Below are 13,881 nucleotides of genomic sequence, written 5' to 3' on the forward strand. Positions count from 1 at the left end.
AATTTGGTTGAAAATAGAGGTGATCATGGGTTGGGCTACCCGGTCCGGCCCGACGGCCCGCCCGAAAAATAGGAGGGTTCAGATAAAAATATAGGGCAAAAATATTTGTTTGGGCAAAAAAATGAGGCCCGTTTAGAAAACGGGTCGGGCCTCTTGTAAAACTTTTTTGGCCCAGGCCCGACCCAGCCTGAATTATATATTAAATATATATTTTTTATTTTTAATCAAATATACTTTTTAACTTTCATGTTTCACTTTCGTCATCAGATCGTGCCATCTTTTTTTTCCCAATTCCAAAATCAAGCTTCAAAGTCCCTAAAATTTTACAGGTTTTTTATACTATTTTGGTGTTGTAAAATTTAATATGGGTCGGGCTCGGGCTTAGCAATTTTCTTTCGAGCCAAGCTTGGACAAATTTTTAGGCCTATATTTCGGGTCGAGCCTGGCCCAAGCCTAAAAAACGAGCCTAAAATTTTGTCTGGGCCCAGCTCAAACTCGGCCCGGCCCGGGCCATGATCACCTCTAGTTGAAAGTATATGTCTTGTAATGGAATTAAAGGTAGTTTGAATTGGTATGAAATGTTGCAAATAAATATCTATGTAGTTGGTGAAATAGGTAAGTATGTAAATGATTTAAATGGTTTGCAATAGGTAAATGGCTTGTAGGTGGTAATGTATTGGCCTAATATTGTATAAGGTATTGAGTTGCAGGAATTGAGGCTATATAGTTACAAATATTGGTTGGTTAAAGTTTGAATCCGTTTAGAAACTTGGTTGGAAAATTGCAAGTTGACAATCATCATAAAATTATAGAAACAGTATGTGATGTTGTGACGAGAAAATGCTTAGAATGTCACGGCGAGACGAGGAACCCCGCCGTCTGGACAAAATCAAACAGTTTGTCACATCGTGATGAGAAACTCCCTCACGCCATTATGTCAATTCTGTATTTTGAAACTTTTGCAATTTTGTCATGATTCTATCTCGGGTTAACCTTAAAGCTTCCATAAACTTGTATAAGACCCGGGAATGTTTACTTATCATATTGTTTGCTTATGATGTCTGTATTTGAATGTTAAATGGTTTGAATTGTGTTTATTATAACATTAGTTGCTTTAGCAACAAATGTAACACATTGTAGCTCAGACCCGACGATAGGGTCGGATATAGGTGTTACATTTTAAATGCTTTTGCAAACCTATTATATTTTTAAAATCTAAAATGTAGAAAATAATTATTAAAATTAAAATTGAAATATCATTTTATCAATAATATTAAAACTAAATTGTTTTAACAAATATTTGAAATACAATTTTATATAAACTTCTTAAAATTTTAAAACTATTTTTATATTTTTAAATTTTTTTCTATTTAATGCTCAAAATAAAAAATAAAATTTATAAAACGATTAATTTATCAAATTTAAAAGTTATAGAAATTTGAAATACTATTTTAAATAAATTTTAAAATTTTCAAAGCTCATCAAATTTTAGGTTTAAAATAAATTTGTATGATTTTGACTATTAAATATTTGAGTTGTTATTTAAATAAGGGTCTTTGATTGAAGGAATTGATTTTCCGGAAAATCATTTCCAACTTTTCCAAATTTGATTGGCGGAAAACATTTTCCATTTGGAAAATGAACTCCAAAACAAGGAAAATGGGTTACATTTTAGGAAAATGTCTTACCCTTTCAATTTCCGTAAGACATTTTCCGTGCTCTCCTCTCTATCGCCTCCTTCATTCCTTCCTTCATTTCCGGTGAAAATTGCTTCATTTATCGATTTTCCAAGTAACTTTTTTTAATTATTCAATACTTATTTTTAACACAATTACAAATAATTTATTTGATATTAATTTTTTCAATTTATAACGATTAATATTGTAGCTTAATAATTGAGTATTATTATAAATAAATCATTGCAATATATGTAAAAATAATTTAAAATATAAAATTTATTAATACATATCAATATATGTAAAACAATTTTTTGAAAAATATTTCCATGAAATCATTAAACAATTTGAAAATATTTTACATGATTCAATCAAACACCAAAAATATTTTCCAATAAATCATTTTACGAAAAGTAAAACATTTTCCCGAAATCATTTTACGGAAAATATTTTATTGGCAATCAAACAGACCCTAAAATTCATCAGCAACTCAAGTATTGCAGGGGAAAAGAATTAGATATTGAAGAATTTATGGAAATTATCTTAGTTGGTTGCGTAAAATATTGACAACTCAGCCTTTCTCTTATTAACATGTGTGTATTCAAAGCATTTAATTTTCTAATTATTTACTTTGAAATTTTAATTCAAGTACAATTTCTTTCTTAAAGTTACCAAATAAGTAATGAAAATACAACTAATCCTATATGTATACATTTATGGAAATTATCTTAAATTATTGACAAGTGGCACATGTCATTTAATATATTTATTTTGAAATTTTAATTCAAGTAATAAATTATTAAATTTCATTTTAAAGTTACCATATAAGTATACTTGATAATCAATCATGTCATGGAAGCTTAATTTAGTGGCACATCATATACCTATCGTGATGACAGGTAGATTTAATTCAGTTACAAATTATATATAAAATATACTCTTATAATTTTACATTTAAAAACTAATTTCAAGATATTGTTTATTTAAGTTCATCATATATTTTAATGTGTTCACATTATAAGAATTTGACACGTGGCAATGAAAGAAAGTAAACATTTGGAGAGGAGAAAATTGCAACATAAACCCCACTACCTCTTTTATATAATTTTTAATGTTGTCGAATAATTCCTTCCAATTTGTTTGTATTCAATAATTCAACTTACAATTTTACATAAAAAATCTTTTAAACTTATTACTATTTTTACAAATCAAATAGACTATTAGAATTGAAATAGATATTTAAAAATATAAAGAATATTACAATAATTTATTTAGTGTTCAATCTACATTCACTAATTAATACTTAAAATTAAATTAGAAATTATATATAAAAATAAAATTTCACACAATCTACTATTACAATATTTACATTTTAAAAACTATTTCAAAATTATCATTATTTTAGAATTAAAATTATATATTATTATGTTTTAAATTCATAATCATATTATTAATATTATTAATGAAAAATTACCAAATTTATGAAAAGTTTTAAGAAGTAATTAAATGTAACTTAACTAAGACATACACTCAACTTCTACGTTGTATTGGTAAATAAAATTAATGTATAAATATACTATTCACGATTTTCAAATTCTTTAATATATCAATTAGTCTCTGCATATATGCAAAATTTTCACTTTGATATGTTCAAACTTTAATGTATTTTATTTTAGTCCCTTATCTCAGTGTTTTCGTTAACAAATATTAGGATTGCAATAAACAGCCAATAGAAGTATGTGTGCAAAATATTACATGAAAAGTTCTAGGAACTAATTACAACTAAGTGCTTGCATTTTAAGAAGCATTTTGAAAAACGATCCAACAAAATTTGTTCATTTTTATATTTAAAATAAAAATAGAAATAGATGATATTCAAACCTTTATAATATGTCTTCATCGTGGTTCATGGTCTTTGGTTAAAATCTCCACATTTTTATAGTTGTTATGATTGATAAGGTTTGAAGGATAATACTCAATTTGGTCAGCTAGTGCGAGATTGTGCTCTCCTTTTGTTGCATTTTGTGGGATTTGTAGAGAAGTTAAAAGGGTTGTTCATAAGTTAATTAAAATGCATTATTCTACGCAAATTACTGTGTTTGAAATTCTACTCTAAATTGTCCATCATATTTACTTAGTGGATTTAGGTTTTCTTCTGTTGCTTCTTTGGTTTGTAAACTTTTGATTTATATCAATGAATAAATATTTTAAAGCAATTATTTGTAAAATTTAATTTAAATAAAGACCCTTACCATCTAAAAATACATCCATCATTCCATCCAGCTTTTGATTTGATTCCAAAACAAAAACTAGGTGTTTAGTGCGGAAGAATTGCCTTTTCTGTAAAGGTAATGGTCCCTTTGGATCTCTGGGGTCATCTATCACTTTAATTGGCAAAGAGAATATGGAATTCTCCACATGAGTTTGGTAACTGCCAAATACAAGCCTACAAAATAAGGGCTTAGACCAATTGGTCCATTCTAACAATAATGTTATGTATAGTGGTAAACATTTTTAAAATATTTAACTTAAATTGGTAACATTGAGATATTTTAATTTTTATTAAAAAGTATTATAATATTTTGAGTTCAAATTTTATTAAATGTAAGTATTTTTTAAAATTTTATAACTTTACAATTGAGTTGGAACATGGTTTGGTTGTCCTCACCATTTCCATCAACAGGATGAAATTAGCTGAGGAAATGAGGAAATAGAAATAAAAAAATAGCAGTGAAAACAAAAAAGTCAGAGAAATGGAGGGTTTTTTTTTTCAGAAAATAAAAAAATAAAGAGAAAGGAAATGAAGACAAAAGGGGTTAACGAACTTGAGGTCCCTCTCATTATTTGGATTTTTTAATAAAAAAGTAACACGTGACATTTTATAATTGGGTCACATATCGAGACAAATTAAAAGTTAATTCCGTCACTTAGAAATGTTGGATTGATTAACAACGTAAAAATACAGATACCACATTAAAAGATTAATCAAAGTTTAAAGGAAAATATATCATTATCTCTAAAAATAATATATTATTAAGTTACGAATTTCATATGCTATCCCTGTATAATAAAATGATAAATTTTACCCAAAAAAATGATAATTCATCATTAATTAAAATAAAAAGCAATAAATGAATTACAAATAAATATAGATAACATAACATAATTGTATTAATTAATAACTATTACAATATATTTAATTCACCTAAATAGCCAAGTCATTTCGGGTGTATTCAACCCGCCATAGTGAAGCAAATGTTTGGTTCAGCTGAATGACCTAATTCAGGGCTAAGTGACAGAGTCTAGTAATCACCATCAAACACATCATCTCTTAATAGCTTATTTGGTGATTACCCGAAATATATATATTTTTACCTAAATTACAAAATCATCTAAAACTCCAAAATTAAAGAAAGAAAATCAACTAACATATGCCGAGAAATCATATCGCATGAAAAGAAAACATAAAAAAAAAAAATGAAGAAGAGATTGGTGAGATTTTGAGTTCCAGAAGTGGGAAGAGATGAAGTTATGTTTAGTGTTCATGGGGTTTAGTAGACGACGATGTAGGTGACGGAAGAAGGCTGAATTTTGGGTTTTATTTTTCTGCTTTTGAATCTGGACCAAGAGACTGAGACCCAGACTGTGAGAGAGAGGAGATGATTGTGAGGAGAGAAATGTAAAATATATATATATATATATTAATAACCAGGCTAAAAGCAAATTATTTTAACATTAAATACTATATAATATTTTTCATTATATAAATTTCCATTAAATTTAAAAGATGATTGTTTAATTACATTTGCAAATAATTTCTTTAAGTTTAATTTCTTAAATATATTTAATTCTCACCGCATAACTATTTAATTCTTGTGAACTAAACATGTCGTTGAAGTTAATAGCATATGCAATACAATGTTAAAACACAGGGACGAAGTCAAAAACTTTCCGTGGTTGCATATTTTGATGAGAGCTGAAATGTAATTTTAAAATAATAAATAAAATTTTATCATTTTTGAGAGAGAGTGTACTCTTAACTTTACTAAATTAAAATATTGTAAAATTTAAAAGGGAAGAGTTAAATTATACATTTTAAGAGCCATGTTAAAACATGATATATTTTGAGAATTTAAACATTAATTGGTTTCAAGAGTGTGATTGATTGGGTATATTTGCAGTTTCAACATTTAAAGTTTTGGGTTTTCTTAATGATTTTTAAATTTTTATAAAAAAAATTAAAGGGTATATTTATGATTTCGACATTTAACGTTTTAGTTTTTAATGTCATTAAATACCGTCCAACAAATTACTATTATGTCTATTTAATTTAATTAAAATTCTATTCTATTTTTACAGAAGGACCATTTCACTATAATTTTATTCTATTCCAATGAATCAAAATGCTGTTACTGCAAAAGGATTGGCATACACAAAAGACGAGAGAGGTCAACCTCCCGACCTTTTGCAATTAGGGTTGGAGCTGAAGATATAAGAAAACCCAAAATTTAGACGGAATTGAGCTGCCCACTCATAAACCTGTTTAATACAAGTAACTAAGCCATAACAAATTCTAAAACTTATAGGTTGATTGTTTGCGCAGATTACAATTTATTAAATTTTAGGATGGTATATGTTGATAATATTATTAATTTTTAAAATACTTTTATGTTTTAAAATTTTCGATAGTATTTTATTGGTTTAAAACCCTTATGTAAACATAAATTTTAAATGATTAAGATATATTTATAGGCAGAATAATAAGAATATGCTGAAAAACAAATTGAGAAAGTTTTTTTTTTCATTTATTGATTTAGTTTATTTTTGGAGAAAGAAAAAAGTTTTCATTGTCACATTAGTGAAAACGCATCCTGTAAGACGCGTTTTCAAAAGAAAGAATAAAAACGCGTCCTACGGTAATTATTCCAACTGTAACTTTTCCAATGGCTAAAATGATTTCAACAACCATAAATTTTCCAATACAACCCTCTTTAAACTTCATTTTTTTTTCAACCAAAAATTCTCAATACTCATTCCTCAATCCTAAATTCTTAATCATCAATTCTCAATTCTTAATTACTTTTTAATTCTTTTTCTGAATTTTATTCTCTTCAATTTTATTTTATTCGTTATAATTTTTAAATAGCAAATCAAATTATTTGTTTGGATGACAAACAAATCTCCGACATTTAATTACAAATGGTAAGAAAATATTATTAAATTATTTAATTTTAAATAGTTAATTATTATGATATTTAGATTTTTTTTATGTTTATATATTCAACCCAAATGTCAGATTTTGGAGACATACATAAACAATTTAAGCAAATGTGCATTGAATGTCATTTATGGACACTTGCGAGGCACATGATTTTTAAGTGTGACTCGAATGTTCGGGGGACTAAATTGGATCCCCCACTTATCAATGCTTTGGTTGAAAGATGGAGATCGGAGACACACACAGTCCATCTTCTCTGTGGTGAGTGTACAATTGCACTTGAGGATGTTAGTTTATAACTCAGTCTACCGATCGACGGGGAAGTCATTAATGTTGGATCTAGTGCCCTAAGTGTAATATTTTCGTCTAAAGACACTTGTAATTTTTTGAACAGATTGGTTAATAAAATTATTCATGAATTACATTAATACTTTGTATTATTTTCCTCAATAATATTTGTACGCAAAGCAAAATGGAAGCAAATGTTGCTCACTAGTTGTCTAATGTTTAACTAATATTAAGCGGTATTACGTGGTCGGATCGTAATATAGAAAGACAACTTGTATTAGTAGATGAACCTAAATATGTCATTAGTCTAATTGGAGATGAGCAAACCAATTGAAAGACTAATATGCTGTCTATCAAGTCCAATTGGGGAGATGCTTTGTCTTGGGCATCGAAGTGGATGACTTCCAAAAGATAGAGACATAGATGTAACTGACTGGACTGACAGTACATCAAACAGGACCCAAGAAGAATAGATCCTTAATCCATTTATGGATTTATTCACTCGTGGCGTTCATAGTGTGACATACCTAAATCCTAAGTGGATGGCGGACTATGTGTGTGTGACTCATACACTTTGATTTAAGTAAAGGCTTTAGTTCAAATAGATAAGGAACTGAAAGTTGGTGCATTAGGTGTACGACTTTTGTAGTATGTAGTGACATTCACATAGTGAAATTCATAGTCCAAAACATGGGTAAATGATATCCTTTCATTGGCATTACATGGTTAATGAAATGCAAACGTGACCACGGGTCGTCCGTCTTTGTGATGGATGACTTGATTACTATTTGATAGTGATTGAATTTTCATGAAAGAAGATGTAACGGTTACCATGAGATAAAATATGATCATATTAGGAGAACGGATATTATCCCAAAGAAATCAAGGATATCCTATGAGGGGAACACACTTATGACAAGGTCATTGGACGAGTATTGAATAGTTGCTTCCATAATGGTATGTAGTTGGGGAGAGTTCAATTACGATACTATAGTGGAATGACTTTATGCCTAAATGAGTTTATAATTAATAGGCGAAAAGCTAGAACTTAATTATAACTCATTTGAGCCTCAACTACATATGTCCAATCGGTCCCTCCGCTAGCTCGTTGAAACTATAAATGAATTGCATGTTTGAATGGAAATGAATGGAATGAATAGGAAAAGAGAAATGAGAAACATTCAAGAATGATTATAGTTTTCTCTGAAATGGAGAAATAGAATCATTTGGAAATAAATATAGGTTTCAAAAAATGAAAATTGAAATAAAAATGGAAATGGAAATTATTCATTTTCAATCCTATATGAATTACTTAAAAATGATTGCAATAATGAGTTTATGTTTTTGGACTATTTTGAAGCCCGAAAATTAAAATAAACCATCGGTCATAGTGAACATGTTAAGTTGTGAAATATTTTTAAAAGAAATAAAACCTAAATTAAAATCCTAAATCTACTGACTAAACCCTAAAAACAGTGTAGGGTGTGCCTCATATTTTCGGCTGAACAAATAGTGACGTTGTGATAAGAAGCTTCTCGACGTTGTAACGATGGACAACGTTGTGACGACGCGTATGAGGACGTTGCGACGTGGCAACATGTTTTCCACATAAATTGGGTTTCTTCTCCTAGTTAAACTCTACTATTTTTTCCCAATTAAACTCTTATTACTCTAAAGATATTTTAGTATGATTTGACATCTAACTTTAGCTTATTTAAAGGGGCTTTATATCCCTGTTTTGTGTGGCCAATTAAGAGGAAATTGAAAATGTATACTACAGGGCTTTTCTTTTGGGGGCGACAAGATATAGTCGCATATGGAGTTTTGGTGAGAGTTTGAGAGAATTTTGTGAAACCCTTTTTGTGAGAGCTTTGGCTGTGAGCTTTGTATTCGGGGCTTGGGTTTTTGTATTCTCATTATACTCTCATTTTAATGTTAATTCGATGCCTCATTTGCCCATGGTTTTTTGTTCTTCTTTGAGGGGTTTCCACGTAAAACATTTGCATTCGTTCTTCTCCATTTTTACTATATCTTTGTTTATACGGGTCGATCCCCAACAAATGGCTTGGCCAAAAGCTCCCAAGCTTAACCTATGCTTAACTATGTATAGGCAAAGTTGTTCAATTTAGGTCAAATACAAGCCTTAATCACACTAAATATGGATTGTGCGGACTGAAACACCCTTAATTAATTTTTCCTTCCATCAAACATGTGTCAAGACACACAACTTCGAATGTTAATTCCGGAATTGGTTCAGTTGTGTTGCGACCCCATAAGTTTGTGTTGCAACTCGACCATCATTCCTGATGCTTTTGGGCTTAAAAATAGGTGTCTTGCACACTCAATGAAGCTCATTAAAATCACCTTAAGGTCGGCATTTGCCCAATAGGTCAACTAAGTCGAAATATGGCGTAAAAATGCTTATTTTGCAATAATTTAACTTTAAGATAAGAAAATTGAAAATGCAATAAAATATACTAAAATAGCTAGGAAACAAACTCATTAAATGCCAAAAAGTACTTAAATTGCCACTACAATTTATTGTGGTAGGTCAACCATATAATCACCAAAAAGTGCACCAAGAGTGAGGCAAAATATGTTACTTTTGACACTTATCAAATATCAAATGAACCCTAAAACATAAATCTTGCATTGGCTTTTGGGTATGACTACTTTGATCACTTATACAAATATACTTTGTCTTTTATTGGTAAAAATACCATGAAGGTCCTTGTATTAAGTGTTAGACTGCAATTTACCCTCTTTCACCAAAAAAATGGGTAACTAGTCCCTATAAGTTAGATAAAAAATTTAATAGAAAGAACTAACGTAATAATTAAAGAGTTGCACGTGATGCCATGTGTGCATCATGATGACGTACATGGACCTGTTTTTAACAATAGAAATAGATGATACTTTTAATAAAATAACTAATTTTCTTTTTGATTTAATATACAATAATTAATTTATCTATTTTTTAAATAAAATAAATGACATGAAATGTGGTAAAAGTTTTTTTTAAGGCTTTTTTTACCTAAGTTATACAAAAAAATAAAATTAATAACTGAAATGGTATGCCCATAAAATTATTTACCAAAATGGTATAGTTTTACTGGACTGAAATGTAATGATCTAAAGTATTTAGGGATCTGTTGTGCAATTTTTCCATTTAGAATGGTTGCTGAAAAGAAGGCTGAAAAGAAAGGAAAGGGTGTCGCCTGACAATGTAGCGGCACCAAACTTTAAATATGGCTAATTGTCTTGCAAGCCCTCCTTATTTATTATTATTTTTTATTCCCCTTCAACTCACTATATTGTTTTTAAACAAGCCCTTAACCTATTTTTGTAGTTAAATAAGCCATTAACTAATGGTTTTTACTCATAAAAGCCTTTTATTTTAATATTAAAGAAATATATTTTACCCAAAGTAAAGCTATTTAAAAATATAAACTAATTCACATTTTATGTTGATGTGAATTTGATGAGAATAGTTTATTAAATAAAAAATAAAATTTTAAAATTTCTTGAGAGTGCTTATATACATGATATTTTTAACTACTCTTTTGAAATTTTGATTACTTTTTAGATTTTATGTTGATGTTAAAGTGTATATAATTTTATTGCATCAACAAAAATTAAGATAAGAGCTTGAAATTCAAAATATATTTAATTTAATATTAAAATAAATAGCTTTTATTAGTAAAAACCATAAGTTAAGGGCTTATTTAACTATAAAAATAGGTTAAGGGCTTGTTTAAAAATAATATAGTGAATTGAAGGGAAATAAAAATAAAAATAAATAAGGAGGGCTTACAAGACAATTAATCATATTTAAAGTTTGATGCCGCCACACAGTCTTCCCCTTTTTTTAGCAGCCACTCTAAATGTAAAAATTGCATAACAAATCCCTAAATACTTTAGATCATTACATTTTAATTCGGTATCACCAATTTGACAAGCGGCACCAATAAAATTATACTATTTTGGTAAATAATTTTATGAGCATATTTCACCTTTTCTTTTATTTTAATCTACTGTTATATTATAGGACAAAACAAGCCACCCACCGTTGTCTGATTCTCCATTGTAATAATGCCATGTTGATGTAATCTCTCAACCTTGGAAGAGATGCTGTACGTTACTTTTTCTGTTTTTTGAGAATTGGACGTTACTAATTTAAACACTCAAATTTGTTTTTACTTCAATTTCAGATAATAACAAAAATGGTAAGCTGCTAATAATCTCCACTTAATAGTAAAAATTTAGTATCTATTTCAAATAATTTCATATCCCACCTCCAATTATAGAAAAACAAGCTGGTGGTGTTAATCCTTTAACTAATGGGGCCATCTCCATTTCACAATACTAGCCTTATCAAAATACTTAACCTTCCTAATCAGTAGAGCAGAAAAGTCCCACCCACCACCTACGGGGGGCAATAATGGGAAAGCACTGCAGCAGCCAATTTTCTATAAATTGAAGAGGCCATAAACGCTGTTAAATGCAGTGAACAATTTGGATACAACAGTCAGCCAAGGACTACAACAATGGTGGTGAAGGTGTATGGCCCAGCCTTTGCTTCTCCAAAGCGAGTGATTGCATGTCTTATTGAAAAGGAGATTGAATTCGAGACTGTCCCTGTTGATTTGCTTAAAGGAGAGCACAAAGACCCTGAATTTCTCAAGCTCCAGGTCACCTTCTTAAGCCCCCTCCCCCTCTTTTTTTTTTGTTAAAAACAATCAATCATCTCAATCTCTTCTTTGCAGCCTTTTGGAACAGTTCCTGTCACTGAAGATGGAGATTATGTTTTATATGGTAATTTATCTCCTGTTTTTCTTACATGTAGATTCAGATGCTATCTTCTCCCCCAAATTTTTTAGGGTCTTTGAGAATGTATAAGATTAAAAAAAAGGGCACTAAAAATTTATTCCTAGAGTCTAATAAATCGTTGAAAGTGAGTGTTCGCAATAAATAATCTGCCTCTAAAAATTGATTTATCTATTATTTAGTAAAAAAAGAGAGGATAAAATACAATTTTACTTACCCTTTTATCATAGTGGTTGATTGGTTCCAGTGTTTCATATTATAATGCAAGTGATAGAACTTTTCCTAGAAAACAAAGACAGCAGTGGTCCTGGAGAATTCCATATTTTTCTAATATAGAGAATACGATTGATAAAAGTACCTAGAAAGACTTTAATTTGTGAGTGCTCACTCTTTAGCAAAGAAAGATGACATTCTAAATCACTTTCTTAAAAACAAATCTTTCTTACTTTAATATTCATAATAATTAAACAGCACCAAATGATGATTTTTACAATTTGGGTTTTTGCAGAATCTCGTGCAATCATAAGGTACTATGCAGAAAAATACAAATCACAAGGGACTGATCTACTGGGAAAGACAGTAGAGGAAAGGGGTCAAGTGGAAAATTGGCTAGAGGTTGAGGCACACAATTTCAACCCACCAATTTACGCCTTGACCCTACATTTGATGTTTGCTTCCAAGATGGGGTTCCCTCCTGATGAAAATTTGATCAAGGAAAGCGAGGAAAAGCTAGGCAAAGTTCTGGATATTTATGAGGAGAGGCTGTCAAAGAACAAGTACTTGGCCGGTGATTTCTTCAGCCTTGCTGACCTGAGCCACCTGCCATTTACTCAGTACTTGGTGGGTCAAATGGGAAAGGAATACATGATAACCAGCAGGAAGCATGTGAGTGCTTGGTGGGATGATATTAGCAGCAGACCGTCCTGGCAGAAGGTTCTCCAGCTCTATGCTCCTCCTTTCTAAGAATTGAAAATGATGCAATCTGGGGATGGGATCTTTTCAATGATGTCTGCTTTGTTGTTTAGCAGTTTGGTTTGGTTTGGGGTCTGGCCTTTGTCTGTTTTAAGAGGCCAACTAGTTATCCTATGTTAGTTATAGTTCAATAAAATGTTGGTAGGGGTAGGGGGGGTTACAGTTATGGTTGTGTTTGCCTATGTTTGATATTATGAATAAAGATGAAGCAATCATGGAGATATCAAAGAGAATCAAGTGCTGAATTGAATGTGCTTCAAAGGCAATTTTTTTCTTTTATTTTCTATGGTTTTATTACTTATTGATTTTCTTTTTGTTGGTTTAAATCTTGGAAATAATTGTCCAAAAGGTTTTGGTAGGGTTGGCATTGGCATTAATAAAAGTTGAGCTAACCCAAATCACATTTGAGGTGATAAACACTTTATCCATCAAATCAATAGAGGGTTCAAGTTAATTATGGTGTTTATTTATTGTTAATAATTTATACAAAACTTATGATTATAAGTAGTGTAAAAAAGGTAATTATTTACTATGATATCAAACAAGTGAAGTGGCTTAAAAAAATTGGAAATCTAATTTTCGTAAGTCAAGATCCTACCATTTCTTTCCTCTTCAGAGAATTTGCTGCTCATTGAGCTTAGCTTTATCTAGTTTTCGTAAACATATCACTTTCTTTTACTGTAGGAATGAGGTAGAAGCTTATTAATTATATTCATTCAATTTGCATGTAAAGATACATAATAAAAACTTATATATAGTAATTATTCATTCAATTTGCATGGAAAGATATGTATTAAAATTTAATAATAATTTACTTTAGAAAATAAATAACAATTTAGCTTTAAACTTAATAATAATATTTATAATAATTTAATAATATGGAGTGTTTAGAGAAGTGCC

At 29.6% G+C, this 13,881-nt stretch overlaps 1 protein-coding gene across 1 annotated transcript; it reads left to right on the forward strand.

Annotated features, from left to right (window-relative positions):
- Positions 1 to 11,667: 11,667 nt before the first annotated feature.
- On the forward strand, positions 11,668 to 13,260 carry LOC105803509 (glutathione S-transferase F9). Its single transcript, XM_012635732.2, has 3 exons — positions 11,668 to 11,873; positions 11,949 to 11,997; positions 12,518 to 13,260. Exons 1-3 carry the CDS (start codon positions 11,730 to 11,732, stop codon positions 12,970 to 12,972), a joined length of 648 nt encoding a protein of 215 aa, XP_012491186.1. The 5' UTR covers positions 11,668 to 11,729; the 3' UTR covers positions 12,973 to 13,260.
- Positions 13,261 to 13,881: the final 621 nt, after the last annotated feature.

The sequence above is a fragment of the Gossypium raimondii genome, chromosome 11 (genome assembly GCF_025698545.1).
Source record: "Gossypium raimondii isolate GPD5lz chromosome 11, ASM2569854v1, whole genome shotgun sequence".
In the NCBI taxonomy this organism is placed as follows: domain Eukaryota; kingdom Viridiplantae; phylum Streptophyta; class Magnoliopsida; order Malvales; family Malvaceae; genus Gossypium; species Gossypium raimondii.